This window comes from Oryzias melastigma, linkage group LG3, assembly GCF_002922805.2.
Source record: "Oryzias melastigma strain HK-1 linkage group LG3, ASM292280v2, whole genome shotgun sequence".
NCBI lineage: Eukaryota > Metazoa > Chordata > Actinopteri > Beloniformes > Adrianichthyidae > Oryzias > Oryzias melastigma.
The window spans coordinates 5,571,120-5,596,048 of record NC_050514.1 but is presented as its reverse complement, the minus strand read 5'-3'; the positions used below and the strand labels follow the sequence as shown (position 1 = coordinate 5,596,048).

The 24,929-nt window shown below is 38.6% G+C and overlaps 1 protein-coding gene across 2 annotated transcripts in view; it reads left to right on the top strand.

The window, feature by feature from the left end:
• Positions 1–13,257, top strand: part of trip4 (thyroid hormone receptor interactor 4) — a 113,286-nt gene extending 100,029 nt beyond the window's left edge. The window contains exons 13-15 of one of the 2 annotated variants that reach the window (XR_004949720.1): positions 2,841–2,961; positions 3,036–3,158; positions 11,028–13,257. Coding sequence is in view for 1 of the 2 variants with exons in the window: in XM_024296269.2 (XP_024152037.1) it covers positions 11,028–11,092 (65 nt within the window). In the remaining variant the exon portion in view is untranslated. The remainder of the gene's footprint in view (positions 1–2,840; positions 2,962–3,035; positions 3,159–11,027) is intronic. The other variant, XM_024296269.2, reaches the window with a different exon arrangement.
• The last annotated feature ends 11,672 nt before the right edge of the window (positions 13,258–24,929 follow it).

Genomic DNA, 24,929 nt, shown 5'->3' with positions numbered 1-24,929 from the left:
AACACAAATATGCAAGTGAAAGACACAAATATGTATGGAAAGATTTACCAAAGAATCTCAAGATTGACAGAAGTGTGAAAGGGATTTTCAAATGATTGGATATGCAAGCTCCCTCCTCTAAATACACACAGACTGTGCAACACACACTTTTGAAGTTTTGAGAGGATCTTCTCTCCTCCTGAAGCTTCAGCGTAACGAATCAACGATGGGTTCAAAGCTCAACAAAAAGATTTCTGGCTCATAGTGTTATTTATTCCCTTTAGATATAGAATCATACTATTTAGATGGATTTTAAATGACTTACAGTTCCCACACTGCTATTCACTCTTAATCACAAACACAGTCATGCTGTTATTATATATTATTTTTGTAATAAGTTGCATTACTTGATATTTCAAATCTGTGGCAAAGAGGAAGTTTAAAAAAAAAAGTTACTTTGCCTCAAAATTACTTAAAAAAAACTATATTTCTGTTTTAACTCACTCACTTTCTTGGTTGAAACGATGTGTGATGTAATTACTTACTTTTTAAAATATTACCCAATACTGGTCAAAATGCTGACAAAAACTAAATGAGAACTTGGATGCATCTAAAGGTCTTGTAAGTGAACTTTAGTGTGGCTTGGTATGAGTGTGTATCATTGACTGTTTATGGAGAACTGGACTGAGTAACCCCTTCCTCCTCGTGTTCCAAATAAGAAGTACCTGCTGGCTCCAAGAAGTCAAAATCCAATAGATTCTATAGAGAAATAAACAGCCATGATACACTTATTATATTTGCTACGATAACCGTTCTTGTTCTGATACATTTTTATTAACATCTTCTTGCAAATTCTATTTTTTTGATGATATTTTTTCTCTATGACAAGCTATCCAAGTTATACACTGACTAATCAGATGCCTCATTAAAAGCATGTGGTGCTCACTGGCCCCACCTCCAACGTTTGATTGACAGATTCTCCTGAAACATTTTAGTGGAAGGAGTGTGGACTTCGAACAAGCTCACTCCTGATTGGCGACATTAGTTGCCATAGAAACGTTGACTCAGACGACTAAAATCAATTAATGTCATCTGGTTCTAACATGGCGGCATCCGTATCGCAGAATTAAAAACTGCCAAAGATACAAAACATTTCTTAGAAATCTCACATTTTCAACATTGATGCTGCTTTTTGGGCAAAAGAAGGAATAGCGAGGTGGAACAGAAGCAGGCTTCATTTCGCTGGAGCCGGAGGCTTTTTCTATGGGTGACATCACAGCTCCTCTGTCCAGTTTTATGTATACAGTCAAAGAGGTGTATGGATACAGAGTATTCAGAGGACCAAGAGAGAGAAATTAACCCTAAAACCCTGACTTAGTCAAGTTTGCTCGTCACATTCGCTTCCTTCATTTCTCTTGAGAACTTTGTCAACTTCAGCTGTCAGCTTCACCATCTACTGCACATTCAGCTGTACTTTTGTCTCTTTGCGACCCAGTTTGACAACCTGCGCTCCTGCATTAGCCTGAGGAGAGAAAACATAAAAATATCAACGAGTACCTTTAAATTATTGTCTCAATAGAAATAAAAAAATATAGCATAAATTCTCTTCTATGTTTGCTGATAACATCATCAACATGCCAGGGGCTCAGTCGCTAATCGGTTGACCCAATGCAAATTCTTTACCAAAGTTTAGATATTTGAACTCCGGAAACACCGTGATGCGACGTGCCATGATGCAACACTCAAAACGCGACGCTGTTAGTTCAAATCTGAATTATTCCACTACCCCTCCAATTGTAGGGGCATTTGAAGGGGTAGGGGTGTCCGAAAGAGTTTTTTAAAGGGGAAAGCTAAGCAGCGGAGGGCTCCATATATCTGTGCTGCGAAGGTGTTTTCGTGTCGCACTGTGCCGCAGAGGAGAAACCCTGTTCTCCACACGAGTGTGCTCTGAAGCACAGAAGTTAACCTTTAAATATAAGCAATAACTTGTTTTAGCATGGCATTTTAAAGTTATAAACTGATGTTGTTGTTTATTTTCTGAGCTCTAGCAACTATGTGCTAACGTAGATGACTTGGCGACTATTGATGACATCATCGAGTGGGAGTGACGTCTGAATTAGAAGACCCTATTTTTCCATAACTCTCCATTTGGAAGGCTAAATGTAGAGGGGTAGGAAGAAGACGTCGGAGTACTGGAAGCATTCAGATTCAGCCTTAGGCCGCTACTCCACACCTGACACTCAAAATGCACAGCAGGAGTTCTGGTCATATCTTTACCTTGACTTAACATTAAAACTGGATGACCCTGACGTGTGAATTGTGTTCTGTGTGATCGCAGCTTTGGTTGATTTCCTTCTGGTTAATCCTTGTGTTGCAACATAGCATCTAGATGAACAGATGTTGTAGCTGCATGACATTTTCAGGTGGTTTGGTTCAAATCAAGCATAGTTTTTGACATTCCACTTCAGTTCTAACAATCATACAAGGCTTTCCTTGTGTGAAAGCATTTTCCATAATTGTAATACTTTAGATGCTTTGAAGCTAGCATATTTCAGCAGACTTGCTCCATGGATAAGCGATCCCTGGAGTACTTTTAAGAGGTGCTCACCTTTACTCATTCATACTGAACCAGCACACTGAACCCATTTTACTGCTTTTAACATATATATATTTATATATATATATGTGTGTAAATAGAGCTCTGCAGCTGCCTGTGCTGCTACCATTATTGCCAGTTTTATCCAAACAGTGGATTATGTAACTGCATAAATGCTAAATATGATATTTACTGTTATAAATCTACTGAGAATGATTAGCTTTACACACCTTGGAAATGTTCTCAGTGATGTCTGCTTGTCCAGCCTTAGTAATTCCAGAACGCTTCGCTCTCAAGGGACAGCTTCACTCACAACAATGGACTGTGCTCCATAAAAAACTGAGCCGTCTGCCGCAGACAGAGAAAAACCACATTCTCACTGCAGGGTGAGAGTCTGTCTTCACTGTTTTTGGCTTTTCCTCTGTGGATAGCTCCCAGCACTTCTGTTTTTCCACTTCAGATGAGGTCCCAAACAAGCCAGGGCAAAACTGAAAAATCCTGAAAAGAACTCGATCGAGCTTGAAGGATCATCGGTGGATCTTTAAGACACAAATCGGGAGAGTTTTGTTTCTTTTATACAAGAGTAAGTTTGTGTTTTCATTCCATGACACTGGAGTCACACTAAAAATTAATTGAAGCTGCTTGGCTGCAGAAAAAAACAAAAGAAAGTTTTCCCAAAACATGATGAAAATGTTCTTTGCATTTACTAATCAGTTACTCAGTTACATCCACATTAACACTGAGTTTGTGAACATCCACAACCGCCCCAATCACAAATCAAACGTCTGTTTACCACCCTTATCCAAAGGATTACACTCTAGATAGTGCATCTACCACTGTCTTGTCACTTCCATTTTTACTGATATCTTAGTTTGATATCACGGACAAGCCCCCAATTTGTCACATCCATATTAGGTTCAGTAGTATGTAATAGCAAAATTATAACACAAAGGGGTTCAACTGAAACCAATAGGCTTATTTACAGGCATAAAACAAACTAAGTAATTACAGAAATACCATAAAAGAAGCAAATAAGATTTTTTTTGGGGGGAGGGGATTTTCTCTGCTGTGCTGAGACTACACACAAGAAATTCATGCAAAAAACATACAGCAGATCCCAGACTGTGTCACCACCATTGCACAACAACGAAAACAATTCCACTTCATCCTGGTGTTGACTAAACCTGGATTACCTTCACCTGGTCGATGGGGGTGGGGTCAAACAACCTCTAGGAAACAAACAAAAACAATGATTTGGCATTTTCCACCATGGTGGATGAATAGCACTCAGCATTAGTGGTATCACAACAATTCTGACTCAGATTTGCTGGAAAGAGCTCGACAAGTTTGTAGACAATGTGTTCTACGTCCTTGAAGTTCTGGTCTCCGCTGATAAGCATTCACAAGGGGGATGACTAAGCCAACGCCCCGTGTGTCTGTTTTGATACATAACAATAAGATACAAAACATTTCTTAGAAATCTCACATTTTCAACAGCACTGATGCTGCTTTTTGGGCAAAAGAAGGCGTAGCGAGGTGGAACAGAAGCAGGACTAGCTGTCGTCTTTAGGCTTTTATTTGTCAAATTTTGGCCTATTTTGAAGACACAAACTGACTTTTTCTTGATGGTTTCTTTGATGGTTTAGGACAATGTTTCAATAAAGCATCCTTAGCTAAAATACAAAACTTCTCTCAAACTTTTAGAGGGCTTTAAGCATGGAGGCAGCTCTCCTGACAGAACAGACACCAGAGGAGACAGGCCTGGAAATGGAGAGCAAACAGTACTTCTCCTAAACACCTTGTTTATGCCGCTGCTACCCACAGAGTTAAGCAGTAACGTGACAACATGAGAGGAGAACACAAGTGACAACCACCTCCCCTGCTTGTCACACTTGTATCATTTCTCCCCTTGCTCTCTGTGCCGTGGGGAAGCCAGCCAGCTAATTCTGCGGTTTGACAAACAGGAGGCTCGTGTGAGGCTGTGAAACACAGGCTTATTGTTTGCTTTGCAGTTAAGGACAGAGCCGCTGCGAGTAATCGAAACCCAGCAGAGGTTGTTTATGGAGAGAAGGACAAAGCAGCACAGCATTGTTGGCGAGCATGAGCTCTAATAGAGAAATCTGATCAATTTTCAGAAAGCCGTGTTGGAGGAGAAAGGTTGCAGTTTGGCTAGATTAGAGGGTCAGCGCCGGTCAGGGGTTCTGTTTACACTCTACGACGACTTGTTAAAAACCCCTCCTCAAGACTCGCTGCTGTTTCAGCTCTGCAAACACTCTCCTCCACGGATCACATCAATATGTTAGTGTCAAGTTATAACCAGGGAAATTATCACTTGAATGGGAGTTTGAAGGCTCGTCATCAGCGAGTCCGCACACGTCTCAGCGCATCGTTTAACCGCACCATCAGAAAAGTTTAATAAAGAAATCCTGCGCCGATGTTTTCCCAGAAGACGTGCAGACGTGCACAGATATTAACGCTCTTTCGGTACATCACTGAGGACTGCTGATAAATGAGCGTATTGTGTAATGTTTATTGGAAACTGCTCGGAGCTCCTCTCATTTCCTGCTCTCCAACAGCTTTCTGCTATTACCATCACACACGGTGCCACAAAAACATGCATTTCCCCGAGAACTGACGCTGTTCTCGCTTATTGGCTCACACCCAACTGGCTGATAAAATTGCAGGAGGCTCATCAATAATCGTCCACTTTATAAACACACCAATTAACAACACATGAAAAAAAGCAAGAGCTTTAGCTGTTTCTAATGATAATGTGAGGTTTTCAATTGACAGATTCTGCTTCCTTTTGTGGTGTTTTTGACAGGAACTAATGATAAAATGCAAATGGTTTGGTAATAGATGAGATTCACTGAGGTTTCCTGTGATCTTAGCACAATGCTGAGTCTAAAGCCTGATCATGATGTGTCACACCGCTGTAGCAGCAAACAATTAATATACAGACTTTTTTATATTGTGCAAAAATACATCTTCTATGGATTCTTAGTTTTATTCTGAAGAATAATTGAAATTTTGACTAAAGTATCAAATAAAATGAGGACACCCTAACCGACTCTAAGCAAACATTTTTTAAATATTCATTCTTAAATGAGTACAACTTCAGACATTTTCCAAATATGTATTTTTTTTCTAAGCTAGCTGATCGTCGCTAGAAAGTGTTAGGCTGCAAGTTAACTTGTGACGTGAGGACCCTCTCGTTTGGATATGGGAGGGGCTGCTATTGAGAGTGCAGGTTTTTAAAAGAATATTCAGTAATGCATGAATTGATCAAAATACCGCTTTGGGGTTCTTTATGGTGAGGAATGAACAGTATAATACACTTAAAAGCTCAAAAAGTTTTTTTTTTTTTGTATGGTCGCTTTAAATCCGTATAATTTCAGACATTTTCCAAATATTGCCTTCTTAATTTTCACATCCAACCCTTAAAAATCTAAACCAGAAAGTTTTTAATGTATTTTTTCCTGTTAATATGATAATTTAAATGTTATTGTATTTAAAGTAAAAATATACTAGCAAAATTTCTGTTTGTGTTCACACCAAACGTGATTTGTGCGTCGAATCTGCATCTGCTGCCTCTCTTTTGAAGTACAATTGCTGCTTTGACGCCTGTCCAAAAATGTGTTCATAAACTCCTGACGTGTGTGGGAGGAGCTACATGGAAGCATTGACTGTATATCTTTTTTTACAATGCACAGAAGACATGAGTTTCATTTATTTAAAAGAGCCTACAGAAGCCTCAGTAATCACGTCTCCATGTCTGGGTTCATGAGATCGTTTCAACCAGTACAGTGAGATTCACCATCTACTAGAGGAGCTGCGTTTGAGTGACGGCTGCTTTCAGCGGTACTTCTATCTCTGTGTGACTAAGCTTGATGACTCGCTGTCCTGCATTAGTCCAAAGAATGAAAAAATAAGAATAAAATTAATGGATCGTGACCCGCTTTTCTCCTTCAGAATCTACTAGAATTACGTTAATCGTGTCAATGTTTGAAAAGTTACAGTATGTTAAAGATTTTGTGTTTTAAGCGTCACCGATGCTGCCTCAGGTGTTAAAGGGTTAAGTTAACTTTCTTTCACATGTAGACTCTACACCACTTTCATTATGAATTGGTTTGCTTCCACTATCGCAGACCAAACCACCTCAAAAAAAATCCAACAGCTGCTCACATGGAGGCAATAAACCAGCTCTGACTGTTAACTAAAAAGAAGCAGAGGGACAAAACCAGCATGTTCCTCTGAGTCTCTGACTGTTAAAAATCAAAGAAAGGCTTCTACCCCGTCACTGCGCCACGTTTACCCACCGGATGTTTTCAAACTTATTTAGGTTCCTGTGGTGAGCTGGTTTTTCTATGTTACTCATAATGCATGGCGCTGATGTCATTTCCTCCTGTCGGTTTGCCTCCAGTTTTTGGTCCACTCTAGTCGAGTGAGTCTGTTTACAAGAGACCTAAAACTGAGTTCTCAAACGGACTAGGGTTGATTGTTAGGTCCACACCTGTGTTCACGTGAGAATTCACATTTGTCATTTGCCGCTGACTTTCAATTCTACTACTGTTTTAAGAAACCTGAACAAGAAGGACATTTTTTTTCACCATTTCTTGTGAAGTTGTACCAAGAATATTTTTGTTTTTTGACATGTTTTTGTATGATGGAGTGCATTTATAAAGAAAGTTAGGCATAAACATGCCTTCTGAGTACTTACTTATTCAAATTGTTATGAATCAGGAGCAGAAAAACATGCTATTTGAAAAAAAAAAGAATTTTAATGACATAGAAAATACGCATGAATCGCATTCGGGCTTATTGAATTTGTTCATAAATGTTGGACTTTTCTCTTAAAAGTTCGACTTATACACCAGAGCGACATATATGTTTTTTTCTTATTAATTATGCATATTTTGGCTCCTGCGACTTATACTCCTGTGCATTTTGTAGTCCGGATAATACGGTGCTTCCTTTTTTTTTCCACATCTGAGCTGATATCAAAACTCTACGTCTGGATAGCAGCAATATTCCTCACCATTTTTGTTCCACCAGTAATGTTAGCTTGGGCGCGTGACGAGCCGTAAGCTAGCAGTAGAGCAGGTAAACAGATAGATCACAGGAAGTGGGGGAGGGCTTACTCTGAGCCAACAGTCCTGCGCTCAACTCAGAGATAAATTGTTAATGAAGTACTGCTGTTCCACCGAAAATAAGTCCTAGAAAAAAATTACATCAATGTTTTATAATGGCTAAAAACGATATAATCATAATTAAAAGACCACTGAGAATGCTTTGAAATCAGATCAAAAGATGATCGGAGCGGGACTTAAATGGTTTAATAACATCTTTAGCTTCTTAGCATTGTAAACTTTAATCCTAAAGAAATTACATTCAATGTGCATCTGTCTAGTAGTGCTGCCACAAACGATTATTTTAATAGTCGACTCATCACCGATTGATTTTTTCCGATTAGCCGACTAATCGGGTCATGTGCAAACACACATCTTAATTATCATTAACTAACTAAAAACTAGATATATAGCATTCAGTGCAATAATGTTTGTGTAAATGCTGTAAGCTCAATTTGGCAGCCGAAGATGCTAGTTATGATAGCTGAAGATGCTAAAATTGATAGCTTAAAATGCTGAAGTTGATAGCTGAAATTGCTGAAGCTAATAGCTGAAAACGCTGAAGCTAATAGCTAAATATGCTGAAGCTGATAGCTAAAAATGCTGAAGGTGATAGCTAAAATCACTGAAGCTAATAGCTAAAAATCGCTAAAGCTAATAGCTAAATACGCTGAAGCTGATAGCTAAAAATGTGGAAGGTGATAGCTAAAATCGCTGATGCTAATAGCTAAAAATCGCTAAAGCTAATAGCTAAATACGCTGAAGCTAATAGCTAAAAATGCTGAAGCTAATGGCTAAAAATGCTGAAGCTGATACCTGAAAACGCTGAAGCTAATACCTGGAAACGCTGAAGCTGATGGCTAAAATCACTGAAGCTAATAGCTAAAAATGCTGAATCTGGTAGCCAAAAATTGCTGAAGCTAATATCTAAATACGCTGAAGCTGAAAGCTAAAAATGCTGAAGCTGGTAGTCAAAAATCGCTGAAGCTAATAGCTAAAAACGCTGAAGCCTATAGTCAGCTTAAATATTAGTTAAATGCCAAAAAAGCCTATAAACAGAAAAAATCCTAAATTTACCAAAATAGATAGCATGCAGCTGAAATATTTCCTTAACTTTAAAACAGCCTAAAAAAAACTGAAAAAATCCTAAATTAGCCAAAACTGCTAGCATGTAGCTGAAATATTAGCTAAACTCCAACATAGCCTAAAAAACAAAAAGGTTATTTAGCCAAAAAAGCTGGCAAGTAGCGGAAATATTAGCTAAACTCCAAAATAGCCTAAGAGACCTTAATAAATGCCAAAATAATCCAAAAAGATAGAAGAATGCAATTATAACTTTCAACTTTGCTGCACTCAGACTCCATATAATATAAAGTAACGACTAGTCGACGTTAAATTAGTCATTGACTATTTGAATAGTCGATTAGTCGACTAATCGTAACAGCCCTACTGTCTACGCTGGTACCAATGATGATTAACTGGTGGACAACCAAGAATAGTAAGAGTATAAACAGGCAGAGGAACCAACAGATGAGACACAGGTGTGGAGTAATGAGGCATCTAAACACAGCTGGGACGAGTGCATGAAGGCTGAGGCCTGACCGTTCTATAATGCTGCTTCCAAGTTTAGCTCTCCAGCTCCTATATAGTGCACTCCGAGCTCATTAAGTTGTGGAAGTTTCATACTTCATCAGATAATATAGACCATCATGCTTCACAGCTCTGGAGCCAACAGAGCGCACCAACTCTAACATCTTCTGCTCACTGCTGGGATTTTCTTCCCCTTTGGGAACGTCAAGCACAATAAGCTCAGACATCTGTCCTGTGATGAGACTCATATCCTCCGCTTAAGCTGCTGGGTTTTCAGAGACATGGAGACGTTTTTTACCTAAACGTTATTGGAAATTTGAGCTTTTCAGTGTAAGATTGGAGCATAGTATAAAATGAAGATTAAATGTTAGTTTAGAAAGGCTTTTCTTAATAAATGTTTCAAACATGCTAATAAATTCAATACAATAAATGTGATACAAACTTACAAATAATAGTAATAATTACAACAATATTATAATACAAAACATGTTTTAAAGACAACAGTCTTAGTTAGGTTAATAGTCATAACCATGGTCATCATCAGTATATAATATACATACAATGATATAATAATACACAATTAAATTAGTATATTTTATGTATATATATCCTGTTTTTTGTCTTTTAAATCCAGATTTAATACCCTTTCAGAAATGAGTGGGTGTATTTTCGAGTGAGAATCCAGTAGTTTTCCAAAATTAAACTTCCTTCTGAATGTTATAGATAACATGGAAATAATGTAGGTCAAGTTTTTTTGTCAGTACCAAGTGTCCCTCAGACTGGTACCAGTCTGCAGCCCGGGGGTTTGGGACCACTGCTTTATGGTATCGGTACCGCTCGATTTTTTAGTAGATCCTGTAGTTTTAGTTAATATTTTTGACTGTACAAAAGTAAAAGTATCCTTTTTTGTGGATACTGTTTGTAATATACTGTAGAGTATGTCATCTTTTGAGGGTAGCTCTTGTGTTTACAGTAACTACTTCTACTGTTACGGTTTGTTAAAAGATTCTGCAGCCCCATCCCATCATTCCCATCATGCTTAGTGCTCCACAGCTGGCTAGAAAGCTGTGCTCATCGTAGGATGTTGGGAGGAGTTCGTCATCGGCATTAGGGATTAAAGTGTTGCACACTCCACCTCCATCTGCATTTCTAATCAATTCAGTTGGTCCAATCAATACCCAGGATCTCCTCAGTAATCATAAAGCACTTCCAGGTTGAACATCATACGGCGAGTGGCTAATCACGATCCACTGTTGAGGTGAAGCCCATAATCAGAAGATCTTCATCAAAGCAGAAGGATCCTCAGTTCAGTGGTTTTATGCTGTATTTCAGCAGCTTTTCCAAACACATGAACTGAAAGTGGTTTTGTTTTAGAAAGTGAAGCTAGAATGTCCGGTTTACACTAAATAAAAATGTAAAACACTGGATCTCAATCAGTCAATGATTCATGTTGTCTAAAGCTGCTCTGATTGTATTGTTCCTTCGAAGTTCAAGCCCCATAATTTGTCTGCCAAAAACCCATGGGTTGAGTCTTCCTTTCCTGTGGAATAAAAGGTCTCATTGGGTTTTTTTTTTCTTCATCATCTCGCTGTCTCTGTGCATCAACCCGAGGCCGCCTGTAATCAGCACGCCTTGAGCTCTCGGAAAGGTCATTCTGTCCCTTTGATGGTGTTTTGATTCATCCCTTCCTCCTCTCTTTCTCCCTCCCTTCCTTTTCTTCTCCTTCCTCACAGGGAAGCTGGAGAGTCACCACCACCAGGGTGCCAAGAAGGGGCTGGTTCCATCAGCAGCAGACTGACGCTGGAGGAAAGGCTCCAGGGGAACACGGCAAATTACCGTCTTTAAGCAGTTGGTGTCAGCGACCAGTCAGCTGGTCTGTTTTCCCTTTAACCGCTCTAATAAACACAGAAGAAATATTACTTACATTTGAAAAAAAATCCATTATTCTTTGTTTCTCGATTCTTTTTTGGAAAAAATAAAGTTTCAAAATAAACTATTTTAAGCTGCGTTTTTATTTTAAAAACGTATTTGTGTTGCATTGCGAGTATTGAGACAATCCATGATTTATTCTTAGTGAAACAGCCAGAGGAGTTTTTTATTCCACTCTCATACAAATCACAAGCTGACTTAACCTTCACACTTTTAAGGCCACATTTGTACCGACAGCAGACTTTTGATTAAAAACACAGCTTTGTCTGTTTCAATGCAGCCCTTCCATGACAACAGGAGGAGCAATAAAGCTGGGGGGGCAGCAACAGGACAACAAATGCTAAAAATAGTCAACCCCGGTCGGTCCAGTCCAACATCACCGAGCAACACTTTGCTGTTTTTCAAGCCCAGGACCAGGAATGTTGGAACGTTTTCTAGTTTTAGCAAAAACTAAGGGAAGTGCACATGATGAAGTTTGTGCGAGTAAAAAAAACTTAATGTTTAATGTTCAAGTTTTTTCTAAAAGGGTGGAAAAAACAAGTGCTGTCAATTGATTAAAAGAAATAATCGGATTAAGCACACTTTCGTGTTATGATTAACCACAATGCTAACCACTGCTCCAACGCTAACTACAGCGTTAGTTAGCGTTAATGAATACCAACACGTTCATTTTTTCTACGCGCGTTAACGTCTTTACATTGATAGCCTTAAAAAAAACTAAATTGTAAAGAAAAGAAGATCAAAACATCGTAAAAGTAATTTCTAAGAAGTCAGCTGATCATTACTTGTCCTTGATGTCACTTTTTGTTTGAATCCTGAGCTCTTTTTCAGTGTTATAAGGAACACTTTGCTTCCAGGTTGAAGCTCAGTGGAAAAGTTAGTTATTTGAATTAGGGGGTTTTGAATTATCTCAAGCACTTCTCTTTAATAATGCATTCACAACGAACACGATTCACGCAACAAATTAGCGTGGCCCACCCCTCTTTTGCCGCACGTTGAATTCACTACTCACTGAAAACGTCGTGTGCCCAAAGCTGAGCTCCTGATTGGCAGATGCGATTCGGCAACCTGCCAAAATGTAGATATTTGAACCCTGGCTGCACTGCTCCAGTTGTGGGGCGTCTCTGTCGCACAAATCGCATTTAGTGTGAACACAGCATCACACCTACATAAAATGTCAAACTTAACAACAAACACGTAGTTCTAAACGGGTTTAAAAAGTGTTTTTCCTCCACATTCTGATTTTCTTGGTCTTGATTGTTATACTGAGGCAAATAATTGTGTAATTTATAATTAAAATATATATTCTAAACACAAGCAAAGATGTTTTGGGGGTTTTTTTGTTTGTTTTTTTTCTATTTGACAGATGTTAATTCTTAGTGATCGGCTTTGTTTTTTATTGTCCCGCAGCAGTCCTGGACTACAAGGACCAGATTTTTTCGTAATACTTCCTTTAAACCTTTGTGCTCTCTTTAGGGTCCAGACGACCCCTCCCTTACATTGATCTGTGATCCCTTCCATGACAAAGGTGGACAGGATTTTATGTCTTCCATAGACACCAGTGAAGATAAAAAATCCTTTAAAAATAAAAAAGCTGAGCGCGTTTCTTGTGGGGTCCAGATGACCCCACTTTTAATGTAAATATACCAAGAATAGCAAAAGGGTTACTCTGGTTCTCAAAGCAGAATTAGAATTACCAAAATTATGACTCAACTACATACTCAAAAACTCACTTAAAATGAATTTAAGTAAATAAATAAACAAATAAATAAACAATCAAGCATTACAGCAAGCAAAACTGCTGAAATGAATGGAATAGGGCCAAAATCTCTAACAAAGCTAAAAAAAAGTTTATTATTAATATTCATAATATTATGAAGTATTATGGGATGGCCACACAACTTATGGTTTGGCAGCAGTTTTACACATATTCCCTCAATGTGGGAAAGAGAATTCATGAAATTTCACACAGGCGCCGCCAGGTTAAATCTACAACCACCTCAGGAAGACGATCTTGAAAAAAATAAACAAAAACTTTTAGTAGCAGCTACAGTGTAAGATTTCGATCAATCACCTCCTCACTTTTTGAGCGTCATTGGGAATCTACTTGGAGAAAAATGTTGGTTTTACTTTTCCAAAACTTTAATGGTTTAATGGCGAACTTGCTAAAGTGGAGTTCTCCTGTTACTCTCACATTTTTTCTGTAATATTATTAAAATGTAATACATTAATCCTTAGCTCGAGTCGAACACAACAAAATAAGAGACGATTTGAATATTTTAGGAATGTAACACAAAAACCTCAGTTGCCATGGAAATCTAAAAGGTTTCTATTGTTGATTCTTTTTAAAAAAGGACATTGACTTGTTAGTCTTTAGCAAAAATGGTTGTTATGGAAATAAAACCAACAGAAAAGACCCCATTTGGAAAAAATAAGTGGTGTTTTTCATGAGTTAATCATGCTGGCCACCCATCCAGTGAGAGCAGGTAATAGGGGGGCGTGGCCACACATGTCCACAGACCATACAACACCGACTTTAATGACTATTTTTGGTAAAACCAGTTTAGTTCCAACCAAGATGACAATGACCATAAGTAACAGACTTTAACTAGACTCTGCAGAAACCAAGTGGTCACATGATCACCGCTTCCCTCCATCATTATTTACAGATTCTGTTCAAAGTTTAGTCATTTTCAAAGCAAAAAAAAGAACGTCTTGAGCAGACCTCACCTCATTTAACAGATTTATGAGTCAGTTTAAAGACATCTGTCTCTTTTCATGGCCGCTTACAAATATGGCTTCTGTATCCACGGAAAGGAAGGTGGAAAGAGTGGGGAAATATCGGCACATGCAGGCCAGTGCCTGTTTGGCTCAGTGTGCCAAAGTTAGGCAGAGAAAAACATTCAGCGGCTTGTGATTCTATAGGACTACATCAGTGTAAGAAATGAGGTTTAAGGGCCTCACTCCAGTTACATAAACTGAAATGAAACAATGACAGCACTGAAGGCTGTTTTCACTCTTCGCTTAAAGCTGCACAGAAAAGTCCTGCTGTGGAATCAAGTGTTGAGTTGTTCCTCTAAGCCTTTCCTCTGCAGTAAGCCCTCAGACTTTTGGACTCACCTCAGATGGAATTTCACATCCTCTCTCCATACATGCAGCAACACGCCGTCAGAGAGGATAACACTTGGATATTTTCAGTCTAAACAGCGTGTGTTAGTTCATGTGTGCCCTCCACCTGATCCTGCTTTCCACTCTGAAGTTCCTTTGCTTGCAGGAGTTCAACAATTTCTGCTTTTTTAGGCCCATAATCTTAATTCTTCCACATGTATTATTTAAAAAATGCCCTTAAGACTTTGCTCTGTTGATTACTGCCTCGGTAACTTGTCATGGTCACTTGCTTTTTTATATAAACAAAGTAGAAGATGTCTTAGATATCATATTTTCTGACTTTTTACTATTTTTATGGACAAAATCTTCAACAATTGTGTAATTTTAACATATTATTGTCGCATTTTCTCACTATTGAGAACATATAAAAACATTTGGATTAAAATTGTATTTCTGAATGTTAATTTAAAATAGATAAAAAATTATGCTGGAAAAAATGTTGGAACTACAGCTACCAGCATCCTCCATTTTGAAGCATCTACTTGTAGACAAATAGATCCATGAACGTCTTTGTTTTTCTCATCTGAGCTGGTATCGGATCAAAACTGTACGCCTGGAGAGCTCCAATATTTCTCGTTTTTACGAATGACATTTAAGTAATTTAACAAGCACTGGAACAGTTCTGTGGTTGACGTGAAGCTGTTTGGTTTTTAAAGCAGTAAAATAGAAACTATTTGCAGTTTAAAGGTAAAGTACCCATTAAATAAAAAGACCTACTTAAACTTTGTTAAAATATATGTTTGGAAAAGGATTTCTCATTAAAATGCACTTTCATAAACAGCAGCTTTAAGTGATTTTGCATTGGTTAATTGTTGAGTTGAAACCACTCATAAGTTGTTTGAGTTATCTTATATCCACAGCTTGCATCTATAAATATCCTGCTTTAAAAAAATAATCAGTTTCCATGCTGATGAAAGTCTCCGATGGTTCAGCTGTGGTCACCTGTGCGGCAAAGGATCCATCAGGAAAAGGTTCTTACTTCAGATTTTTGCTAAATCAATATTTATGGAAAAGCATCCAATTCTCTTTTGGAAAAGATTCTGTGTTCTAAAAAGAAATTTTGTTTTAAACATTGTCTTTTTATTACTCTTAAACTGTGCATTTTCCTTTCAACTTGTACCTTGATATATTGTGGTTTATCGTTTCTTTTTGTTCAGTTTTTCATGCTTTTTTTAATGGTGCACCATATTCTGCGTCCTGATTGGCTGTAGACCTTGTCAATCAATCAACCTGAAAAGAATGAGTTTTGTTTACTAAATCTAAAAAAAAAAATTTAGATCCCAAGCATTGACTGTATAAGAGAGCTGGACTGAGGGACTCCTCCCCCCTTGCAATCCAAACAGGAAGTACCTGCTGTCTCCAAGAAGATACCAAGATACCTTTTTAAAACATGTTTTTGATAATCGTAAATTTATAATATTTTTTTTGTTGCAAGCTATTCAAAGTATAAAGTGACCAATCAGATGACTGCATAAAAGTGTGTGGTTTCATGTGAAACCTTTGAAACATTTAAACAGATTTTGTGTAGCCAGCTTTCAAGTGTTAGAGGTTTGGACTTCCAACAAGCTCACCCCTGATTGGTGAGAGTGGTTGCCATAGAAATGTTTACTTAGACCATTGACATGGACATAGAGATGGACAAAACAAGACTGTTACCTCCGGTTTCAACAAAAGGAAGTCAAGTCAGTCGCCATTTTCCTGCGCTACGGATATCACCTGATTTTTCCATTTTGGGAATCAGACGACATTAGTAGAATCTGTCAATCAAACACTTTGAATGTTTGAGGTGAGCATCACACGTTCTTATTGAGGCATCTGATTGGCTGGTTTATACCTTGAATAACTTGTGATAAAGAAAATATATCATGAAAAAAAAATTAGGTTTAGCAAGAACATGTTAAACAGAGACACCAGAGTAAGAATGGTTATTCTGACAAACAGAATAACTGAGTAATGACTGCTTATGTTTCAATCAAAGTCTATGGGATTTTGGCTTTCTGGGCTTCTTGACTTCCGGGGAGGAGGGGATGATCAGTCCAGTTCTTTCTATGTACTGTCTATGACTCGGACCGACTGGGACCAACCACTGCTTACTGACGATTTTTTTTTTCCTTTACCTTTCTTTAGCTCACTGCTAAGGGGCTGCCCAACCAAAACTACCTAAAGAAAACAAATAAACAAAGCCTGAAAACTAAGACTACCAAGGTCCAACCCCAAACTAAAGTAACAAAACACAGCAGTCTAAGATTTCTGAGGACAAAGAGGGAAAAAATAACAAAAAAATAAAAATAAATAAAAGAAAAGTAAAAAGTAAGATTTTTTTTATCTTACTGACCATTTCTGGTTCCAACTTGGTAGTGTCTGGATTATGAAAATGTTTTCACTTTATTTGGTTGGCGCTGGAAGTAAGTCATTTTCTAGGGGTGACATCACAGTCTCTCACTCCAGTTCTCACATACAGTCATTGGGCGGGACCGACAATAAAGAATCTTACGTTGTGTCCTCTCATTGGTCCATCCACCTGTCATTAACGCTGGTTGGACTAATTCTCATGAATTGAAACCAAACTTGTTAACTTTTTTAACATTATAATCAGTAGGAAATAGTACATGCCCCCGGTGTTTTTTTGAAGAACTGCAACATGTGTGCTGTAAACACAGTGAGGGACGGTGGGGGCTCGGTTCACACATTGCATAGCAGCTTGTTTACTCCTCCTGTAAGTGTTGGGTGTTTCTTTGTACTAAGCAGTTTTCCCCCTGGGGGCGTGTTTCGCTGCCGCTCCAAAAGCATATAGTGTGATTCCTCCACACATTCACACACCCATCCGGCTAATGTTTTTGCTTGTGCCCAGCATTGTAATTCACTGTTGATTAGCTTAGATTTACTATTGTTTGAGTTGCAGATTAGCCACAACTCTGCGCTTCACTCCATTCAGCAGGAGGACACATAATTGCACCAGCCCTCCCAGTAATCTCCCCGCTAAAGAATGTAAGAGGTCTCCTTTGTACACATCCTCAATAGAAGGTGTTTTTCTGTCAGAGCGGTTGCCTAAGAATTCACTAAAGTGAGTCTCTAGTGAATCAGCGATGACAGCTACTTGCCCTGTGGGTGGCCTTTTCTTCTGTCTTCCAGATCGGGGGGCATTTCTCCGGATGGGAACGGGCCTCCGAGTTCACATAAACACGGCCTGGTTTCTGTTGAGCTGAACAATTAGACACATGCAGGTTTTTTGTTGTTGTTGTTTTTTTTTTTTGTAGAGACTCTCAGAAAGCCGCCATGAGACCATGTGCTGTTGGTTTTTTCCTGCGCAGATGATGGCGTTTCGGGGAAAGAGTTGGCCCCGCGCCTTTAACGGGGGAAGCGGCTGTGCTGACTGAACTGCAGTGAAATGAGGGGTTGAAAGTGGAGCGGCCGATGGGACGAACAAACCAAGGTGCAAACGTGGTCATTGGCTGTTTTTGTGGAAGCAAATGGAGTAGACGGGTTCTTGGCTGGGAGCTGTGATCTTCAAGAGCCTCTGCTGGGTGCCTGGCAACATCTCAAGGCTGTCTGGAACGATATCGTGCATTGAGAGTTGTCTCTTTAAACCCTGGAGAACTCCATGGCAGCCGGTTCCTCTTGCTTTTTTGTCTTTTCCTGTCTTGGGGCTGTTAACCAGTCTCTGGCTTCAGGCATGAGAGCATCATAGATGTGTTTTTCAGAGGTATAGGTAAATCCAGTATTTGCTTTGGGGGCAGTCTTGGCGGCGTTACACGTGAAAACAGAAAGCAGGTGTCTGATTGGCAGAGACTCCAAGAAGATGTGTGGAAATCTTTTTGAAGGTTTTACAAATGTGCAACAGTTTAGGATGTGGAGGAGTTCAGATCAGGTTTATTAAAAATCCTTGAGAACTAACAATGACCACTAAAGTGCTCTGGAGTCCAGAATAAAAAGCCAAATACTGAGCCTTTCCAAAATATTACTATGACATGGAAAAGTGTTGGTCCATTTAAAATAATTAAGCTTTCATAGAATATAGATTCAGGGCCCATTTAACCCTTTAAAACTGGAGCTCCAGTGTTTATGTTCTTTTTTTACTGTATTTTTTTTAATTGTTAACAAGATCAACGTCATTCCAGTAGATTCTGAATAAAAAATTACAGTATGTTAAAGATTTTGTGTTTAAGTGTTAAATGGCTTATTGATTAATTTCAAGTATTTATTTCTAAAATGTTACATAAATTGGGATTTCAGTTCATAAAAAACACAAAAACTGGATTTTTAAAAAAATTAAATAATGTGGAAAAATTTGCATCACTTTTTTAAATTGAGTTTCACCAACTAATCATGTACTAAACTCAAAGCATCTCTACATGTCATTAAAGTGCTTCAGTTTGGTTTATTTATCTCCATTGGTTCAATAGGGGGAAGACTTCAGACTTCTATCCAGAAGACCATCATTGATCCCCTCCAGAGTTTGGTTAAGCCATTAAAGTTCATAGCTAAGGAGGCAACAGTATTCACATTTTTAAAATCCTGTTTTTGTAGGTTTTATGAGCTGGAACCCCACCTTATGAAAAAAAAAATAGTGTGCCCTGAATCTATTTTCTATAAGTGTTTTTTTTGATGGAATTATGAAAAAAAATACACTTTTCTGTGATGTTTCTATTTTTGGAAAGGGTCTGTATCTTTGGGAAACAGAGGAAGCAAAGCTAAAAATGTTGATGGTGAAATCAACTAAAGGTGCAACACTTTTATTAAATGAAACATAATTTCACAGCTCCACTTAAAACGAATAAAAGCTTCAATTTATGCACCAGATTTTGAGCAAAAGAGTGAATCCATCGATGCAAAATCTTCTGCAGGGATGACTCTAGATGCTTCTGAGACCCACAGTGGTGTCTAGGCTGATCATTTTATTTTGAAAGACCCATTCTCTTCAAATGACCAACTTGAATGAGTGTGAGTTCACCTTCCCGTGCTGCAGATGTCTGATCCTGTGGAAAGATTGGACCGATTGGAGGACGAGGACTCACGCTGAGGAGAAGCAAACGGAATCCAAAATGAAGAGGGAATGAGGCCATGTTTCTTTTAAAGTGTATGAGAAACTTTTTTTAGTTGCCAAACTTAATGCTGCTAATGAACGTGATGCAACAGCAGGATCAAACTTGTTTTATGAGTCAAAGGTTTTGTTTTTTAAAACAAAAATAACGATTTCCCGCTTCAACTTTTGACATATTCGTACTATTTTCAGACTAATACAGTGTGTTTGTTTCTAGTCATGGTTTGTCTGAATATTTCGGGTTAGGGTTGCTCCTCCAACCCCCTGCAGCTGAAGCAGAGGACGAACTGCTGCTCCTCAGCGGAGCTCCAGCTGTTTCCAGGGTGCAGCATGGTGACATTTTGAATTGAATCCGACTTTTGCAGAGGCCTGGTCTCCATCCGCTTGTGTTGACAAGGACGCCCGCATGAATTTCCTCGTCAGAAACGGAGGTTTTCGGCTCCCCTTCAGCGGCGTGCCCTCCTCGCCGTCGAGCCAAGTTTCCAGTTGTAGAAGCAGCAGGAGCTCTTCTGTGCTTGCTGAGAGACTGATTGGTCTGGGGGGGCACTGGGTCTCTCCCCCTCTCTTCCCCCAAACCTCACAAGCTTGGAAGAAGAATTAGGCGTCTGAGCACTTCGGAGGAGGTGGTGGAAGCCTGGGGAACAATACAACCTGGGAAGAGTTTATGGCTCATCCATCTGATAATCCGTCACGGAGCGCTGTCGCTGAGGCTGCACAGGGAGAACGTTTGGGAAAGGAAATTGTCAATATTTGCTGTATGAAGACGGTTTGGCAGCAGCAGTCTGTGTTTGCTTTTCCATCCAAGCGACACATGATAATCTGGGATTAGAAAGTTTTATTAAACAGCAGACAAATGCTTGGAGATATGGTCACTTGTGTGCCTGGTTTTGCATTTCTGAGAGGTTTGTTTCCAAAAACACTTGAACCTTGTTTCCTGTGAGCGTTTCCACTCAGAGACCGCCACAGCTCATTTAGGCAGATTGTGTAGTTTTGCATCACAGTAGTGCGACTACAGCAAAAGTGGAGTTACCAATAACAACAATGGAGGTCTTCCAGCAGCAGTTTTTCTCCGTTTGACTTTTGCTACTTTATATACAAAGCATTTAATGTTGTTTGAGAGAAGATTGTGGTTGGTGGAGAGGGACTCAGCTGCTTTCTTATAGGATAGGATAGCTGTCAATAAGAAACATGTTTGTACTGACAAAGTTGTGCACAACTTTGCAAAAAAAAAAGGAAACTGACCGTAGTTTTACATTTGACATGTCTGTTTTCAATATGACTCTCGCTTGTCTTGAATACGAAATTCCTAGTTAACAGTTAACACATTTTGTAGTGCTGTCCAAATCTACTATTCCAAAATTGAGTGCTCTAGAAATTTCCCAGAAGTCTGTGTGCATTCATGTTCAATAGATTGACAAATATAGACCACAATGCTTTCCGTTTGAAGAATTTTTTCAAAAAAAAAGTCCAAATGTAATTTTTTAATAAACTATCCACATTTTCATCATCAGAACGCAGTGGATTCTCAAATTAACATCACAAAATGCTCGTACTGATTAGATTTCCACTCGGTGATGTCCTACTTGCCGTTTAGTAGTGAGCACATGTCAGGAATCAGAGCTCTGGCTCACCTTCTAGTCGCCGGCGTACTCTAGAGTACTAAACACGTTACATTTCCCAGCAACCCCAGAGCACACTCCCCAGATGCCGCTCAGCTGATCATCATTAACAATCATCCACAGGACGCTTACGCACTACACAGAGCCTCACTCTGTGCGAAGTATTGTTTGTGCCAGCCTGCATGCACTACTGAGCGTTTCTATCTGGACCTGCTCTTCTGATTCTGACCCTGCTCTATCTCTAACTGTCTGCCTCCCGCCCTGACCCTCGCCCAGACCCTGACATCTCTAGTCTCTTCTTTGATGCTCTTAGGCTTGTGATTGACCTCTGCCTGTCTGACTCTGATTTAACTGTTTAGATATGTGGATTTCTTGCCTGAACTAATAAACCTGCTGCAAGTTGAACCAGCTTTCTACCCATCTTTGACAGCATGGTATCCCAATTGCTTTTAAAATCCAAGGCACTACAGAGCACTGCACTATATAGTTTTTTAGTAGTTAGGGATTAGGGTGGGAATTTGGACATAGTCAAGGAAAAGTCGTATTCAAACCTGCTGCACATAGAACTAAATGTTGTAGTCATATTTTTTTGCATAGTTGTGCACAAAGTCTTACTTTAGTGCGCAACTTTGTCTGAAAACCTTTCTTATTGACAGATTCCTTACCCCATACTTTCTTATTGTTTTCTTTTGTTATTATGACCTTCCATCAATAAACAGGTTTCATGGTGTGAGGACAGAAGCTCCGCCCCAACCGTTCCATTCCATTTTTCTATAAACCTACAACCAACAGGCTCCCAAAAATGGTATGGTCCAGTATGGTCTGGTATGATTTAATGGGAACTCGCAACATACAGGACAGGATCGTCCTGTCCTGTATGATCTATTTTCAAAGTGTTCCCAGAGGTCTTTTCTTTTCTAATTGTGTTGTTTTCAGTCTAAAAGGTTGTTTTCTGGGACATAGTTTCTGTAGAGTGCCAGTAGTTCATTATAAATTCACCTCTGAGTTCTGAGCGACATTGTTGGCACAGAATGCTTTGAGATTTTCTTCTGGCTAATCTACTCTAACTCCCAAGCTAACATTAGCAATGCAACAATACCAGCTCAGATGAGAAAAACAAAGACAAACATGGATTTATCAGAATGGAGCTTGTTGCCTGTCCAGTATATTTTCTACGTCACAAATACAATCTTTTTCACACAGCAATTTTTTTGTCCTGATTTACAATGATTTGTATAGAGAATAACTCAGAAATACAATTTTTAACTTCATTTTCTTGATATTTGTCCTCCATCTTCAGAAAAAATGCCAGAAGAACATGTTAAAAACGCAAGATTTTCTTCATAGTGGCTCTTTAATAATGTATGAATTCAAGAAAAATGACAAGTTTGAGTGAGGCCCCCACCCCCCTCTGGGATTTGAAAGCCTTTCTTTCATTTTTCAGCCTGAAGGGGTAAATAATGATCCAAAGATTTGGGTGACAGTATTTTTAGCTCATGAATGCTGCAAATGACTATGATCAGAATAATTCATCTAAAGAAAAGGAGGCAAACCTGCAGCAGCACACCAAACCCACGGATTCCTGAGGACCCTCAGAGGAGAGCAGATGCACAGATTCATTCAAGAATTGATCTACCGTCACAAATTGCTTTTATTTGCCAAAGATCCAGTGATCAGTGCTCATCTTAACCCTTGACCCCTGCGCTTGGAGAGCAAGACCTCATCTGTAATGACACAAACGCACAAAAGAGACGCTCAAAGTTATGGCTCCCATCAATTTTCCAAAGAGAGAAACCCCACAAGCATCCTGGGAAATCACCCAAATTAAAGAGACCCGTGGGTTTTCACATTAGAGCGAAATGCAAGAAGAAAAAAAAAAAGGTCTTCACGGTTTCTAATGTGATGCTTCACTTCTGTTGTCTTAAAGGCCTTTTCTGTCAAGAGGAGTACATTTCTGAGTGCTGGGTGTTCAAGCTTTGAATATGTAAACTAATCCCTCCCAGGTTGATGTTTATTCTGTCACACATACATAACACGATTATCCAGGATTAACTATCTGCTTATTGCTGTTTTATAGACACTAAATGCAAACCTGATTTAGCCAACAGCTCTCCTGTTTTGTTCAAATGTATAAAGAAAAAAAAACAGGATTTGATATTTTTCATGTGAAAATGTATTAAGTTCTCAAATTTGACAACAAGTCTGTTGTTTAATGACATGCTGTACATTATGGGATGTCTTCTGCAAATGCCTCATGACTGGTGTGATTGCTGTTTGACGAATTGGGTCAAAGTTTGCCCCAAATTAAACGCTTCAGACACATTTAGAACAAAGAAGGAAAGAAATCTTTCTCCACAGCAGCACTTTCTGAAAGGAAAGAGAATATTCTTTTTACAGACAAGTGTGTTCTTAGTTATTTTTAGGCTGATGTTATTTGTGTGTATAATGTTCGACCAGTAAAAAAAAAGGTGATGGAAATTCATGTTTGTCATGTGATAATATGTCCAGTTAAGATGCACGATGCTGCATTACCCGCATGTATTTGAAGTGCATTCAGGGCTGGATTTTCTTGTTAGTCGCACGTATTTAAAGTTAAAGTCCCTTAACTTAAAGTTATTTTTATTGCTACACGTGAACGCAGAAACCCAAAACATTTAATTGAAGTGGCTGTTTTAACTCTTGTTGCTGTACGTATCTTAACAGGGATACAGTTGCTTTACAGGAAACAAAAACTGAGTGGATACTGTGCAGCGTCCCTCTACTCTAGTGGGTCAGTCCCACGGCTCCAAAAACACTTTGAGAAGGAGGAAAACTCAAGGAGGCTGCATGCATAAAACAGCATGCTTGTGCACAGGAGGAAATGTAATCTCTGAATTCACCACATTTGTCAAACAGACTCACATAATCCCATGCAAACCATGATGCAGACGTAAAAAAGGCTTAATCTGGTTTAATTTAAATTCTATTTGGAATGCATGGGAAATTTGCATGATAATGCAGGAAAAATGAAATGTATAGTTAAACAAACTACATCAACTCACTCTTTCTGGTGATAATCAATAACCTATTTTTTTCATTTAAATTTATGTGTAACGATAATTACTGGATTAATGAGATAATATTTTCTGATGCTTATTAATGAGTATTACATGTGCTTTACATGACATCTGATACATGTCTACTGAAAGGATGTCAAAGTGGTTTTATTATCAGTAGATGGCATCATTTTCTAAGATCCTGGTTAATTTTTCTTTATATTAAAATCAATGCATTAATTGAAACAGATTTGATACGTCTGTTTTTCTGCATTTTTTTATTGCTGTATTCTATTGTTTTTCAATACTTAAAGTCAATCGATCAAAATCAATTATTTGATCCAGAATTTCCCATCAGGCAGCTTGTCCCACCTCCATTCCTTCTGCTCACCTCTGAGTCAGCAAAAAACTCAGATTAGCCATAATTCAAAATACTAGTACTTACACAGCAAGTACTTAAAATAGTAAAATACTCAAGTACTAAAAGTTTGAACAAATCTGATTTATAATCTACAATTTGTGAATTGAACACATGTAAAAAACAATATTTGTTTCAGCAAATCTCGAATGTCTCGTATTTTTTATTAATGTATTAAATAGGAACGTTTTTCTTGTAACACCAGAGCTTCCACTGATGTGTACAAACATGAATATCCCATATTTCAAATGTATGGAGTGATGTCATTGAATAACAACATGAAATCCAAACATTGTTGTTGCATTTTCAATAAAGAAAACCAAATCCTGATTTATTTTGAGTTGTTATTACATGTTTGTGTTACATAAATAATGCTCCCTACACATCACTGCTGGATGTCCAGTCGGAGCTGCACTGTCAGCATC